This window comes from Tiliqua scincoides, chromosome 4 (genome assembly GCF_035046505.1).
Source record: "Tiliqua scincoides isolate rTilSci1 chromosome 4, rTilSci1.hap2, whole genome shotgun sequence".
Taxonomy (NCBI): Eukaryota; Metazoa; Chordata; class Lepidosauria; order Squamata; family Scincidae; genus Tiliqua; species Tiliqua scincoides.
Genome location: NC_089824.1, coordinates 7,508,695 through 7,525,178, shown reverse-complemented (window position 1 = coordinate 7,525,178; position 16,484 = coordinate 7,508,695). Strand labels below are relative to the sequence as shown.

Here is a 16,484-nt window from a genome sequence, read left to right as displayed (position 1 = left end):
GCCAACTGGTGCAAGCCAAAGGGGTTGAGCCAAAGGAATTTTTGCTCTTGGCATTTAGTCTAGGGTCTGTGACCCAATGGTACAGCATTGTAACTCCCAGCAGTGGCCAGATTGGAGACCAGCGCTCTTATTCTTGTATTGTTTCTGTTCTTCTAGGGTGGGGGATGGGTCTTTTTCTGGCTTTGGGATTGGTTGGTGTTGGTCCATGCTGGGGGATATGTACTTTCTGTATACAGAAGGGTTCTGAGTGGGGAACCGGTGTCCCCATTTTGAGGGTGATGGTTCAAGGGAAGTATGGTGATGCAGGTTGGACTAGCTGTTCCCGGAGAGGAAGGATTTGACATAGGCAGACTATTCTTGCCTCTGATCCTTCCCCCAGACTTCAGACCACCGTGTTCCTAGCAGCTGCCCTTTAGCCTGAAACTGTTGCTGCTGAGCATCAGATCAGTGAATAATAAGACCAGCCTGATTCAAGAGTTGGTTCTGGATGACAGAGCTGAACTATATATATAACAGAGACCTGGTTGGACAAAGCAGGAAGGCTTGGTTTCTCCCAGTTTTGTCTGCCAGATTACCAAATGATGCAGCAACGAAGGCTGCAGGGGCAGGGAGGTAGGTCATGATCATCTATCATGAGTTCATCCCCTTCTGGAGGTGCCCTTCTGCACCAGTTCACTGGGTTTGAATACCTTTGCTAAATGTCGAATGGGAGAAAGAGGATTGAAATTCTGTTCTGCTGCTCCACAGTCTCCCTGCCTGAGTTGGTCAAAGGTGATCTCTGGTGTGATGTTGGATAGTTGGAATGTTCTCAGTTTTTAATTCTAGGGGATCTGAAGGTGCAAAGCAAAACCACTGATGCAGGAGATGCTCAGGATTTCATAGCTGCCTCAGTAACTATGGGCCTGTTTTGGTTAATGTCTTCTGTGGTACACAAGGCAGGACACATGTTGAACTTGGTGTTTACTGCTGGACAGGTGGATGATAATGTAGGTGTGGAGGAGATTGAGATCGGTCCTTTGCATTGAACAGACCACTTCCTGCTGAGCTTTAGTCTGATTGCAACCCCTTTTCTCTGGAGGCATGGAGGGACTAAAAGGCAGGTTCCACTCCTGGAGGCTTATGGATCTAGACACCTTCCAGATGGCTCTGGAGGAATTTCCTGCTGCAGTGGCTGGCAATGCATCTGTATCTCTGGTTGAGCTTGGGATGGACAGAGTGGATAGGGAGATGCTCTTTACACTCTCACATAACACCAGAACCAGGGGACATCCACTAAAATTGAGTGTTGGGAGAGTTAGAACAGACAAAAGAAAATATTTCTTTACTCAGTGTGTGGTTGGTCTGTGGAACTCCTTGCCACAGGATGTGGTGATGGCATCTAGCCTGGACGCCTTTAAAAGGGGATTGGACAAGTTTCTGGAGGAAAAATCCATTACGAGGTACAAGCCATGATGTGTATGCGCAACCTCCTAATTTTAGAAATGGGCTATGTCAGAATGCCAGATGCAAGGGAGGGCACCAGGATGAGGTCTCTTGTTATCTGGTATGCTCCCTGGGGCATTTGGTGGGCCGCTGTGAGATACAGGAAGCTGAACTAGATGGGCCTATGGCCTGAGCCAGTGGGGCTGTTCTTATGTTCTTAACTACAATTCCCAGGAAGCCTTGCAGGTCTTCTTGTTGTCTGGTGTGCTCCCAGGGGCATTTGGTGGGCCGCTGTGAGATACAGGAAGCTGGACTAGATGGGCCTATGGCCTGAGCCAGTGGGGCTGTTCTTATGTTCTTAACTACAATTCCCAGGAAGCCTTGCAGGTCTTCTTGTTGTCTGGTGTGCTCCCTGGGGCATTTGGTGGGCCGCTGTGAGATACAGGAAGCTGGACTAGATGGGCCTATGGCCTGAGCCAGTGGGGCTGTTCTTATGTTCTTAACTACAATTCCCAGGAAGCCTTGCAGGTCTTCTTGTTGTCTGGTGTGCTCCCTGGGGCATTTGGTGGGCCGCTGTGAGATACAGGAAGCTGAACTAGATGGGCCTATGGCCTGATCCAGTGGGGCTGTTCTTATGTTCTTAAGGAAATGGCCAGCTCAGGTTGGCTCCTGAGTGGCTTTTCCTTCTCTGCAAAAGTGATTCCCTGGTTTTCTAGAGTCATGTGCAATGAACCAGTATAATAAACACCAAGAGCAGTGCTGGTGGAAACCTAGTGATGTGTCTGACAGAACATGGGTTAGAACACGTCTTAGGGTTCAATCCTATGGGCCACTGGCCGAGGCTGTTACAAAAAGTGCATTTTTGCGCCAGCAGAACTGACGTGCCACCAGTACTGAGCCCAGCTCCCGAAGATCGCTGCCGAGATCTCCCAGAGGTAGGAATGGCCACTGGCCAGCAGCGGGGCTTTTCGGAGTGGGGGGAAGGCTGGAAGCGGGCAGAACTGGGTGAGGGGAGGGTGGGGGGAAGGGAGGAGCAGCCCAGGAAGGGGGGCAGAGATGGCAGCAGGCTCTGCAACCATATCTTGACCCCCCACTCGGGCTAGGAAACCTGAAATGGGTTTCCATGACTCTGCATCCACTCATCCACTTAATAGTGGGTATAGATCCAAGGAGGCCCATTGGTGCTGCCTGGACCTTACATGGATTTTACATGAATCTCTTACATGGATCTTACATGGATCTCTTACCCTGAGAGATCTGTCTGCTTCCCTGGCCCCATAGGATACAGCAATCGCCATTTTGACCCGCTGTAACCCAGGGCACTAGGCAACAGCCACTGTAAAATGTACCATGCTGGGGTAAAGAGGGACAGTTGCTCTCTCCCTGTTAAATATTAGAAGACAACACTTTAAAAGGTGCCCCTTTGTCCACGTAGCAGGAGCCTGCTATAAACTGTAAATCTGTTTTAATTTGTATGTTGTTTGCTGCCTTGGCTACATCGTATGAAAGGGGGAAAGGAGAATAAAAATATTTGCAAATAAGATAAATGAAACAATAAATAGCATTGGCTTTGCATTAGAAAAAAAAGCAACTGTTAATCCAACTAAGAGGCAGGAGTTTTCTTGAATCAGCTTGGAGCACTTCATCTTACATACACAAACATAAGAAGCTGCCTTATGTGAAGAGAGAGCATTGGTCAATCTAGTCCACGACTGACTCCTCAGACTGGCAGGGCTCTCTAAGATGTCATGCAGGATCACTTCCAGTCCTATTATCTGATATCCTTCCCATCGGTCTAACTGAACATGGGACTTTCTGTCACACATTTGCTCTCTGCCACTGAGATAATGAATTCTGACACTGAGACCTCCAGGTGAGCTTTCTGTGTACCTGTGAATAAGTAGGACTCGGCAATCTTCAGAGATGGTGAGCAGAAGCCAGGAGTGGTACAGACCCCCTCTCAGATCCTGAGGAAATACCTGATGTTTTCTGTCAAGCTCACTGCTAGACGTCCAGGAGACCTCACTCATGTGTTACACTTTTTCATCTTGGCAGTATCAGAAGTATTGTACTGGCTCCCAAGATAGACATCAGCTCAGAAGAAGACTTTGGACATGTAATGCTCTCAGCCCTAAAAAGGCACTCTTGAAAAAAAAATAAAAACAGTTTGCAATCAGTATGAAAAGAGAAGCCAACCCACTACCCAGCATCCTTGCAAGTATCAATGCAAACTTGATAAAAAAAATCTTATCCTGTATGAGCTTCTCTTCTCTTAATCTGAAAGGGGTTGAAACATTTCATACATTCCAAAAGAACGTATGCAAATCCCCAAGGCTTTGTAAGTTTAGGCTTGCAAAACACCCTATTGCTTGCAAAGCACCCCAAAACCTCTTGAGCCTCTTGAGGGGCTGGGGCACCTTCTTGGGGCTGGGGAACCTTCCTTACGAGGAAAGGCTACGGCGTTTGGGCCTCTTCAGCCTAGAAAAGAGACGCCTGAGGGGGGACATGATTGAGACATATAAAATTACGCAGGGGATGGACAGAGTGGATAGGGAGATGCTCTTTACACTCTCACATAACACCAGAACCAGGGGACATCCACTAAAATTGAGTGTTGGGAGAGTTAGAACAGACAAAAGAAAATATTTCTTTACTCAGCGTGTGGTTGGTCTGTGGAACTCTTTGCCACAGGATGTGGTGATAGCGACTGCCCTGGACGCCTTTAAAAGGGAATTGGACAAAAATCCATTATGGAAAAATCCATTATGGGTTACAAGCCATGATGTGTATGCGCAACCTCCTGATTTTAGAAATGGGCTATGTCAGAATGCCAGAGGCGAGGGAGGGCACCAGGATGAGGTCTCTTGTTATCTGGTGCACTCCCTGGGGCATTTGGTGGGCCGCTGTGAGATACAGGAAGCTGGACTAGATGGGCCTATGGCCTGATCCAGTGGGGCTGTTCTTATGGTAAATTTGTGTAGGCTGAACATGACTGCCTCAGGGATCTGGGGAGGGCAGGGGGGGAGGGGAGGAGGCATTTCAGGGCAGGGGGAGGGTGAGCGGCAAGTGTTCCCAGGGGTAGGGGGGATCAAGAGGAGGAGCCAGAAATGTGGGTCTTCCAGATTCACTGGTCGTCCTGCACTTTCAGGTTTCAAGGCAGTGCGCGGCTTCAGCAGATGCTCTCTCACCCTGCTGCTTCTCCCGCAACCAACCAACTAACTTTCCCTGACCTGAAAGCACAGCAGTGGGGAGAATTATTGCTGTAGATGGTCCGGAAGGAAGGGGGATGGCAAGATGCAACTGTGCCTCAGACGTGCCTCAGTAATGTGCAGCTTGAGGCAACAGTTAAACTTGCCTCACCTCTCTCTCTCTCCTCTCTCTCTCTCTCTCTCTCTCACACACACACACACACTGTATTCTGTGTACAAATAACACAGAAATGTGATTTCACAAATACTTCTGTTGCTTTCTGTTCACGGAAAAAGTGATAGTGAGTTCTGCTTTTCACCAATAAATGTATTTCACATTGCAAGAGATAATGGGTTGGGGGTTTTTGCTTATTGGAAACCCACTTTTCACAAGCACACATTTTTAATCAGTCAAGTTTTTTTTTATTTTTCCTAATGTTACGATGTACATAGATACATAGATATTTCAAGCCTTCAAAATTCTCAGTTCAATAACTGATAAATAAAGACCCCCATTAAATAATTCATTTAAAAGGCAATCTAACCTATATCAGCATCTGTACAGCAGCATCTGTTAGTTTAAATAATGTTCTTGTGTTCCAGACTTTTTCTTTTCTTTTTTCAAATGGCACTGTGGGGCATCAGGCAGAAGTTGCAATCCTCAGTATCCCTACACAGATGCAAGTCCTATTGAATTTAGTTCAGTGGAACTAACTCCCTAGTAGATGTGTACAGAATTGCAGCACGATCGCAGATAATCAAGAGGGCTGTTTGAGCACAGAGACCGTGTCTGGAGTTTGCCTCCAAACGAATGACGATCTTGATAGACAGCACAAGAACATTTTCTTCCTGATTCGGGCAAGCTAAGAAAGGCAGCACGTGAGTCTTGCAGTGAGCTTGGTAGACAACATCAGATATTTACACAGAGAAGAAAAGTTACTCTGAAAGACTCCCCATTGCCTGGTCTTTCAGTGCTGAGCACTGCGCCACTTCTGTCTTCCACCCACCAGCTCTGAACACTGCTGATTCCAACTTACTGTCAGGTATGTGAGAACCCCAACTTGAATTTCTCAATGGCAGAGAGCACGTGTGTGATAGAAAGCCCCTTGTTCCCTTAGGGATCGGAATGGCAGTATCCGACTTTATATGTTAGAGCCACCGGGTAGATGGGACTCGTCAGCCTGGGAAGGCAGCTCATCTGAGAGAAGGAAAACTCTGATCCCAAACCTCCACTGCCTTGTGGCTACATCTAGTTATGGAAAAGGCTTCAGGAGTCAACCTTGAGGCAAAATCCGGAGCCGGAGTCCCTGAGGCAGTTCATGGCTGAACACAGTCACGTTCTGGCAGCTCCTGCGACGCCGCTGGAACCAACCGTATTAGCTTCTGCCTTTCCATTGGACCATTTCAGCGACGTGGAGAGGGGGGATTTGCTGCATGGGTAACAGCCTATCCTCCATACCTACTTTACCCAGGCTTTGCGCACTGGAGAGGACACTCTGTTCCAGAACCACCATTCAGAGCGTGACACCATAGTCTTTCGAGACTGAAGGATGCCAACAACAATGTTAGAGAGCCCTCTGTCAATAGGAGGAATGGTTTAGATTGATTGCAGGGGAAATGGTTGTCGCAAGGGTCATTGCAAAAAGCTGGCTATATATGGTGTATATATTGTGTAATGTCTTCATGCATCAAATGCTCCACGACGGATTAGTTCAGCTTTGCCTCATAAACAGTAGCATAGCTGGAGGGGGGGTCACAGTGCTATGTTTTGCAGGTGCCTGAACTGTGCCTTGCAGGCACCCCCTACCCCTTCGGAGCCATTGCCCTCGGCAAGAGGAAAACGAAGGAGACCCCCTTCAGCTACACTACTGCCCATAAGAACGGTTGGGAATAACCATGTTGCTGTGAATATAAGGCAAGAGGTTTTTGACTGTATTCTGAAGTTTTCTTACCTACAGAGCGCACATCAGCCATAAATTTTCATCCAGGTGCTGTTCTGACTGGTGGTCCCTTGTCTCATTACTCGCATATTGAAAAGTATCATGGAAGGAATACAGAGTTGCTATGTATTTAGACAAGCATTTTAGATTTCCCAAAGGAACCATCCTTTTTTAATCACTGCCACTACAGGCCAAACCTCCTTATGGGCGAGGGTTGTGTTCCCCAAACCCCACTGTTAAAAAAATTTGTGTGTAGCCAAACTGGAAATGACATGTTTCCAGCAGTGACAGAAATCAGTGGTAAAAACATCCCTATAATGTTTCTCAACAAGAAATAAGTTTGTGTGGGGAGCTTATCTTACCTTGTGTGGCAGACTCCAGGTGTTCGGGAAGCAGTTTCCAGATTGTGCCACCCCACCTCCATTCACCCTCCATTGTGGAAGCTACCCCATGGAAGGAGCTGCCCAGTTCAGGTTTGCTTCCTTCTCACCCACAAGATGAAGAGCCAGCCAGCCACAAAGCTTCCCAACGCACGAGGAAGCAGAAGTCAAAACTTTCCCCCCTTGTTTCAGTGTTCTTAAGGAGATGTGCGCAGAAGCACTGCTGGGGTGTCTCTTTAAACTTTCCTCTGAGCCAAGACCAGCTTGTGAGGAGAGGGTGGACCCCATGAGGGGTAGTGGGGGGGGAGGGGACCACAGGACTTTAGGAAAGCACAGCCTCGTGTGTATGTGTATGTGTATGTGTATGTGTGTGTGTGTGTGTGTGTGTGTGTGTGTGTGTGTGTGTGTGTGTGTGTGTGTGAGGGAGAGAGAGAGAGAGAGAGTTGTGTGTTCAAGACTCAGGAAAAAATGGAAGATACAACATTATGCAGGAGATGGATAGAGTGGATGGAGAGATGCTCTTTTCCCTCTCACACAACATCAGAACCAGGGGACATCCACGAAAATTGAGTGTCTGGAAAATTAGAACAAATAAAAATATTTCTTTACCCCATGTGTAGTTAGTCTGTGGAACTCAGAGAGAGAATGAGAGGCTGTGGTGAATGGAACACTGAGTTATTTTGAGCTTCGGAAGGAATGTTTTAATTAGACTATGGATAATAAAATAAAGTGGATCCTCTCTCTCCTCTCCCTGTAAATTCTAGTACACACCTGGGTCATCTCTTGCCCTCACTCCTCACTACAGTCACCTCTCCCACTCTGGTCTTTCAATGTCTCATGTTAGGAGCTCAAGGGACAGCTGACATTCTGCTCCTCAAAGTGTTTGTTGTGGACATTTTTTTCCTAATCTTTCACAGACTGGCTCTGTGTTTTTTTTTGTTTTTTTTTGGGGGGGGGGGGGGTTTGCATGCCTGCATATGCAGCATATCAGCTAAATTTATCTTTCTCTCTTCATTTCTCCAGAGGAGCGTCTGGGAGGAGTCCTAAGGTGGGGGGAGGTGCACATGGCATCTTTGGGTTGCAGAACATAGGAAGAGCCCTGCTGCATCAGGCCAAAGGCCCATCTAGTCCTGCTTCCTGTATCTCACAGTTGCCCGTCAAATGCTTCAGGGAGCACAACAGACAGCAAGACAAAACCTGTGTCCTGGTGCCCTCCCCTGCATCTGGCATTCCGAGGTAGTCTACTTCTAAAATCAGGAGTTTGCACATACCTGTCATGACTCGTAACCCATGATGGACTTTTCCTCCAGAAATTTGTCCAGTCCCCTCTTGAAGTCATTTAGGTAAAATGCCATCACCACTTCCTATGGCACAAAGTTCCACAGACTAATTAACATGCTGGGTAAAGAAATATTTTCTTTTGTCTGTCCTAACTCTCTCAACACTCAATTTTAGTAGATGTCCCCTGGTTCTGGTGTTATGTGACAGAGAAAAGGATATCTCTCTCTATCCACTTCATCCATCCCCTACATAATTTTATATGTCTCAATCATGTCCTCCCTCAGGCCTCTGTGGCTATTTGCAGGACTTAGAGCCCAGGTCTACCGGCTTGGGTAGACCTGGGCTCCAAATTGAGTTTATAGCCTCTGTGGCCATTTGTTGGGTGGGTAGACCTGGGCTCCTACTCTGACCAATCTCCTTGGCACCCACCCAGTGGGTGTTTCCCTGACACCGGATTTTGCTCTCCATCCCGGAGAGAAATAGAATTCGTGGAGGCCTCAGAAAGGCACCTTCGTTTTGTAACGAAAACCACAAGTACCTTTCAGAAGTGTTCTGAGAAATTCTGAGGCTCCTGAACCCTGCCTGCGTCTGGAAAAAATGCTGGTTAACTGAACATGCTACTGAACTTCTAACTGAAACAAAAGAATATCTTCTCCATGAACACCCTTCCTCCATCATTTCCCTTGATCCTACCTGGCTTAGAAGCCCATTCGAGCAGGGATCTCCCTTGTTACACTGTGTGAAGCTTCTGCGACAGCACTGTATAAAGAAGCAGCCCCTAAGTACAGCCACATCAAGGCAGGGGACATATGCTGCAAATCTAAATCTTTTCTCTGAAAGAATGTACCCCTGGGGTACATTATGTATGCCTGGGGTTAGCCCATTCTATAAATGGGGTTCCTGTTTTATTTTCTAATTTTAGTTTTCCAAGGGGCATTTCAATAGGACTTCTGGCTAAAGGAGGGTGATGAATCCTTGTAAACTTTTGATTATCTGATTGATTGATCAAATATTTTTTTCATTATATGGGGGTGTTAAAAATTTTATGTGCCCCCAGGTCCCAGACATCTTAGGTAAGCCACTGCAGTATTTCACAACGTTTGAAACAGCTATAGCCCCTTTCAGTCTGAAGCTTCATTCAGTCTGAAGCTCCAACTCATTCAATGCATGAGGCCTGCAGTACCACCAGACTGAAAAGTATTCTTCCATCTGTTACCCTGCACATGTCTGCTCTTGGAAGCTAAGTAGAGTCAGGCCTGGTTAGTACTCAGATGGGAGACCTCCTGGAAATATTGGGTGCTGTAGGCTTATACTATAGTCTTTCGAGACTGAAGGTTGCCAACCATTCGTTTACTGGTATTGCACTAATTGAATCTCTTTCTTTCTCTCTCTCTCCCCCCACTTTTTCTGGCAGAAGAATTTGTCCAGGCAGAAGAGTCAAGAACCCCCAAAACGTGATGACCAATTTCAGTGTCACACCTTCATCTCCTGTGAGTGCCAAACAGGAAAACTATACGTTAGACAATGGCACTCTTGATTCCGATAATAGTTCATGGTGTTATGCTACAGATGTAGAACTGGCGGTTATCTCCACCTTCATCTGTGTTCCCTGCATATTTGGACTTCTGGGGAACGCAACAGTCATCTGGTTGCTTGGCTTCTGCATGAAGAGGAATCCCTTCACCACCTACATCCTGAACTTGGCTGTCGCTGACTTTGGGGTCCTCGTATCTCTAATTCCTATAACTGCTTCACTTGTTTTATATAGTAATTGTATAATGCCCTTTGTTCTTCCTACTCTTGTGGGAATTGTGCTTTTCTGTTTTATGTTCAGCATGAGCCAATTCCTCCTGACCATCATCAGCGTTGACAGGTGTGTGTCTGTCCTCTTCCCAATTTGGTATCGATGCCACCGGCCGGAAAATTTGTCCACCATATTGTGTGCCCTCATATGGATCTTTTGTTTCCTGGTTCATGGAATTGGTGGCACTTTAGATATTTTTGGGATGTTTGAGAAACCCTGTATAATATTGACTGTGTCTTTAGTGGATGCTGTGGTCTGCCTCCCATTCATCAGTATTTCCTCACTGATTCTGGTCATCAGATTCTGCTTTAAAACACAACAGCGTCGGCGGGGGAAACTTTTAATGGCCATCTTACTGGCTCTCTCCTTTTTCCTCCTCTTTGCCTTCCCATTGAATGTCATGAACCTAGTGGCACTTCTGCCTCTGACTTCTCATGATGACTTTTATGGTATATCAATTCATGACATCAGTGTTGCGTATTTATGTGCATCTGTAAATAGCTTTGTTAACCCACTGATTTATTTCCTGGTTGGGATAAAGAAGGGGGGTCTGTGTAAGGAGAACGTAAAGCTCATCCTACAGAGAGTTTTCAAGCAGGAGGAGGAAGTCTGTGGAGAAGAGTTGACAAGTGTCAGCATGACCGCACAGAACTGCATAGGTCCCTCTCCCAATTAGAATTAATCAGTTGAATTAATATGAACTTCTTTTCAGCCCAGTCCTATCAAGGATTGTGTCAAGGCTTATATGGAGAAGACCTGCAACTCTCAATACAAACCCAGGTATCTGCATAACTGCATAGAACTGTATGTTCCATGACACCCCCCCCCATTGGAGCATTCTCAATTGAGTTTGTATCATGTAATTCTTTTAGGCTTTTGATTCAGAGTTTAAAGTGATGGGGGCTTACGAGAAATGTATCGAGGTGTTCTGTCTTGGTCAAGGGATTCCCTACATTTAAATGTATTTCCTACATTTAAATGAACGTATTTAAATGAACGTATTTATTGATTAAATACGTATCTGTTGATTAAATAAGTATTGATTAAATATGTATTAAATACTTATTAAATAAATGAAATGTATTTAAATAAACGTATTTAAATGAACGTATTCCCTACATTTAAATATATTCTATTTAAATGTAGGGAAAACATGAAGCTTCACTTCAGAAAGTGTCCAAGGAAGTGTATGTCCCTTCAGAAGAACTGGCATCCTCAAAATAAATCATGGAGGTCGATGAAGACCCTTTGTATTGCTTGCAGTAGTGTTGACTACAAATCAAGGGTCAGAAGTAGTCATGGGGCTGCCCAGCTGCAGAAGGGGACCATGCACTAGTGCATACTCCTTAGATAGCACAGTGGGCCTCAGCCATGCTCTCCTGTTCATATGTACTCAGAGCAATAAAGAAAAAGTGTTGTCAGGCAACACCTGGCCCATGCATTCATTTACCTTTTTTTTTTTTTAATCCCACCTTTCCTTCAAATAGTGAATGCCCAGTTCAGGAATCTGAGAGGGCTTCTGGCTGAACAGCTCACTCCGCCTGCTCCGGGACCTGCCAAGGAAAGTTCTGGCCAAGATTCTCTACAGCAGGATCAGGAAAACAGCCACAGGGATTAACCTTCCTAGGAAAGACCTGATCAAAGGGGCAGATTATGTTTGGGTAACTGATAGCAAGGAAGCAATCCTGGAACCAGGAAGTCATTCCAGAGGTAGGAGACTCCAAAAAAGCAGAGCCAGTATGCTGGAAGGTTAAGTTAGGTCACATCTGGATGTATCATTATTGGAGAAGCCTATAGGTAGACAGCATGACACACTCATGGGTTTCAGACAGTTATCACCACGCTCTGATCTATAACTCAAAAATACTGTACCACTACATACTAGGCACATGTTTCTGACAGGAAGCTGTTATCTGGTATTGTTAAATCTTATATGAACACGTGAAATGAACTGTTAGATTATTTTTCTGGGTGCCTCCTGATAAACAACTTCATACATTTTGTCATTGTTTCCACGGAAAGCCTTTTTAAAATAAAACTTTTGTACAGAAGCTGTGCACTTAGTGATCAAACTCTCCAGACTGAAGTTTACCAAAATATAATATCTGAAGCAGGCTGAGAAGAATACATGCTGGGGATATGGGCAAACTCCTTGCTGGGAGATGTTTCTGCATCCCTATTTAATGGTGTTTGTGACTGCGTACACACAAGCTCAGACATTGTACTGTCGAGGCAGTGTCTGAGATGCACCCCCTTACCTAGAAAACTCAGGATCTTGCATTTCCTTCCAGTTCAGAAATGCAAAGAAACACTGTTGACAAGTTGGTTTTTAAAGTATAGATCCAACTTTTTTTTTCTTTAGTAGGAAGAGTTGCAGAAGTCATGGATATGCAGTTATTGATGAAGAGACAAAAATCCACAACATTCTCATTTAAATAATCACCAAGGACCACCTTTCCATAAATCCTGTAAAAGATCTAGATCTATACAGTACATACGATTAGCATCTGTTATTTGAACTAATGTTCTTGTGACTCAGACTTTTTAAAAACCAAAATGGCACTATTGTAGCATCAGACTAGTGCCTGCCACCGCATGAACCTCTCTGCAGGTGCGTGCCTGGCCTCCGGGACACCAAGTGCCTCTGGGAACAAAGTGCCAGGTAAGGCACCGTGAGTTTAGCATCTGGGCAAGGAGAAGGCAAGTGGACCTCTGAGTTTTGGAGAAGGAGAGGAGGAGGACAAGAAGGAGAAGGTAAGTGTACTCTTTCTAACTCTTTGTCTTTCTAACTCCTTGTCTTCTAACTTTAACCTTAAATCAACATTGAAATTTAGCTTCACCTAAGGTAGCACCTAATCTAACCTAAGGGAGGGAATCTAAGGTCCAGCAAGGTGGGGCACAGGAGCTAGGTGAGGGCAATAAAAATAAATACGTAGGTGTGTACATAGGTCTACTCTGAGCAGGAACAGAGTCCTACTCGGGAGTAAGAGCCCAAGGGTCAAGCACTTGGGAAAATAAATAAAACAGAGGAGGATAAAGAGGAAAGCAGGTTTTTCTACTTTGTTTTAAATTAACCCTATACCTAACCCAAGTTAAACTTAATCTAAGTTAGAACATAACCTAAACAGTTCAGTAAATTGGGACATAGGATCTAGGTGAGAGCAATAAATAAACAAATTCAAATAAAAGTTGGGTTGAGGTTAAAAAACAGTCCAGCCTAAGAGAACTGAACTAGGAGGGTAAGAACCTAGGAAGGGCCAGTTCCCAATCACTCAGGCAATTTAGCCTAGTCATTGACCTGTAGAAGGTGATAAGAGTCCCATTAGGCTAATCCAAGCAACCCATTCAGGGGCCTGCAGAGTAGATTAAGCCCATCAACAGCCTTTTGTCTTCCTGAGCTTTTGTAATCTCACTTGGGAAGACCAGCCCCCCTTTCAATCAGCAAGGAGGGAAGGAGGAGGAGCTAGTTAGGGGTATAAAGCTAGGGCCTGCCACTGCGTGAGCCTCTCTGCAGGAGTATGTGCGGCCTCTGGGACACCCAGTACCTCTGGGAACTAAGTGCCAGGTAAAGCACCACGAGTTTAGCATCTGGGTGAGTTCAGCAGCAGGGTGAGGAGGCTAGAGACCCAGACACTGCCTTCTCTTCCCTTCCCTTGAGGAGAGGACAGCTAACCAGTGTAGGGTTACACTATGCAGTCAGTGTATGCAGCAGGGTGGGGGCTATGCAGTGTTCTGTATCAAGTGCCACATGTATGACTATTTGCCTCTGGGGCATAAGTCATGGGTGTGTCCTCGGTGCAAGGAGCTCCAGGGTCTCAGGGAAAGCGTTCGCTCCCTTGAAGCCTTGGTGGCCGACCTGGAGAAGCAGAGACAGGCAGAGAAGGACCGTGGGGAGACTTCCGGGGACAATCAGGCTTTGTCCCAACCTCAGGCGTGCAGCTCCTCAGCTGCCCTGGTGGGAAGTCTCGGGGCTGGAGGACGTCATCCTGGGGAGGAGGGAAACAATCCCCTAGGGGGGACCCCTTCTCCAGGGGACTGGTTCGTATCTGAATGCACTCAGGATACTCCTCGGCTGGAGAGGGGTCGGGGGCTTCTTGTAGTGGGGGATTCAAATATTAGAAACATAGAGAGGGGGGGTTGCGATGGATGTGAGGACCGCATGGCGACTTGCCTGCCTGATGCGAAGGTTGCAGACATCACTTCTCGTCTAGACAGGCTGGTAGATAGTGCTGGGGAGGAGGTAGCGGCTGTGCTGCATGTCGGCACCAACGACGTGGGCAAGTGTATCCGGGAAGTCCTGGAGGCCAAATTTAGGCTATTAGGTAGGAAGCTGAAAGCCAAGACCTCAAAGGTAGCGTTCTCTGAAGTGCTACCTGTTCCACGCGCAGGGCCAGCTAGGCAGGCGGAGATCAGGGGTCTCAATGCGTGGATGAGACGGTGGTGTAGGGAGGAGGGGTTTAGATTCGTTAGGCACTGGGGAACGTTTTGGGACAAGCGGGGCCTGTACAAGAGGGACGGGCTTCACTTGAACCAGAATGGAACCAGACTGCAGGCGCATCACATTAAAAAGGTGACAGAGCAGCTTTTAAACTGATCCCTGGAGGAAGGCCGACAGGAGCCGAGGGGCATCTGGTTCGGGACTCCTCATCCCTATGGGACGAGGATGGGGAGGTTAGAGAACAACAAGACAAAGGCAGAGTAGGAGAAGAAATTGGGAATGGTAGGGTGATGGGATGTGATAGACGGTTTGGCACAGTGAGAGGATGTGGGGACAAAGGATCAAATAAGCAGCCCATCCTAGGGCATTCCGTGTACAAATGCTTTTATGCGAATGCCCGAAGTCTACGAGCAAAGATGGGAGAACTGGAATGTCTGGTGACAAGGGAAAACATTGACATAGTGGGCATAACGGAAACCTGGTGGAATGCGGAGAATCAGTGGGATACCGCAATCCCGGGCTATAAACTCTACAGGAGGGACAGGCAGGGGCGTGTTGGAGGTGGGGTGGCCGTTTATGTTAAGGAAGGGATAGAATCCAGCAAAGTAGAGATTGAAGGTGGGTCCGACTCCACCGTAGAATCTCTGTGGGTTAAATTACCAGGCCTGTGGAGCGATGTAATACGGAGGGCGTACTATCGTCCTCCAGACCAGAAATTGGAAAGAGACCTTGAAATGAGGAAACAGATCAGGGAGGTGACAAGGAGGGACAGGGTTGTAATCATGGGGGACTTCAATTATCCTCATATTGACTGGGTCAATTTGTGTTCTGGTCATGAAAAGGAGACCAGATTCCTTGACATGCTAAATGACTGTGCCTTAGAGCAGCTAGTCATGGAGCCCACCAGAGGACAGGTGACTCTGGATTTAATATTGTGTGGTACACAGGACCTGGTTAGAGATGTCAATGTTACTGAGCCATTGGGGAACAGTGATCATGCTGCGATCCATTTCGACATGCACGTTGGGGGAAGGATACCGGGCAAATCTCTAACAAAAACCCTTGACTTCCGACGGGCGGACTTCCCTCAAATGAGGAGGCTGGTTAGAAGGAGGTTGAAAGGGAGGGTAAAAAGAGTCCAATCTCTCCAGAGTGCATGGAGGCTGCTTAAAACAACAGTAATGGAGGCCCAGCAGAGGTGTATACCACAAAGAAAGAAGGGTTCCACTAAATCCAAGAGGGTACCCGCATGGCTAACCAACCAAGTTAGAGAGGCTGTAAAGGGTAAGGAAGCTTCCTTCCGTAAATGGAAGTTTTGCCCTAATGAGGAGAATAAAAAGGAATATAAACTGTGGCAAAAGAAATGTAAGAAGGTGATATGGGAGGCCAAGCGAGACTATGAGGAATGCATGGCCAGCAACATTAAGGGGAATAATAAAAGCTTCTTCAAATATGTTAGAAGCAGGAAACCCGCCAGAGAAGCGGTTGGCCCTCTGAAGGCTTCTGGTTGACTTAGAGATGGCAGAGAAATTAAATGAGTTCTTTGCATCTGTCTTCACGGCAGAAGACCTTGGGCAGATACCGCTGCCCAAACAGCCCCTCTTGACCGAGGAGTTAAGTCAGATAGAGGTTAAAAGAGAAGATGTTTCAGACCTCATTGATAAATTAAAGACCAATAAGTCACCGGGCCCTGATGTTATCCACCCAACAGGCATGTGGATGTGGGAGAACCTGTGGACATTATATATCTGAACTTTTAGAAGGCGTTTGAGAAGGTCCCTCACCAAAGGCTGCTTAGAAAAATCCACAGTCAGGGAATTAGAGGACAGGTCCTCTCTTGGATTGAGAACTGGTTGAAGACCAGGAAACAGAGAGTGGGTGTCAATGGGCAATTTTCACAATGGAGAGAAGTTAAAATTGCTGTGCCCCAAGGATCTGTCCTGGGACCGGTGCTTTCCAACCTCTTCATAAATGACCTGGAGACAGGGGTGAGCAGTGAAGTGGCTAAGTTTGCAGATGACACCAAACTTT

The 16,484-nt window shown here is 46.5% G+C and overlaps 1 protein-coding gene across 1 annotated transcript; it reads left to right on the top strand.

Moving 5' to 3' along the window:
- Positions 1–9,668: 9,668 nt before the first annotated feature.
- Positions 9,669–10,691, top strand: LOC136647603 (mas-related G-protein coupled receptor member H-like). Its single transcript, XM_066623230.1, has one exon. It carries the CDS (start codon positions 9,669–9,671, stop codon positions 10,689–10,691), a length of 1,023 nt encoding a protein of 340 aa, XP_066479327.1.
- Positions 10,692–16,484: the final 5,793 nt, after the last annotated feature.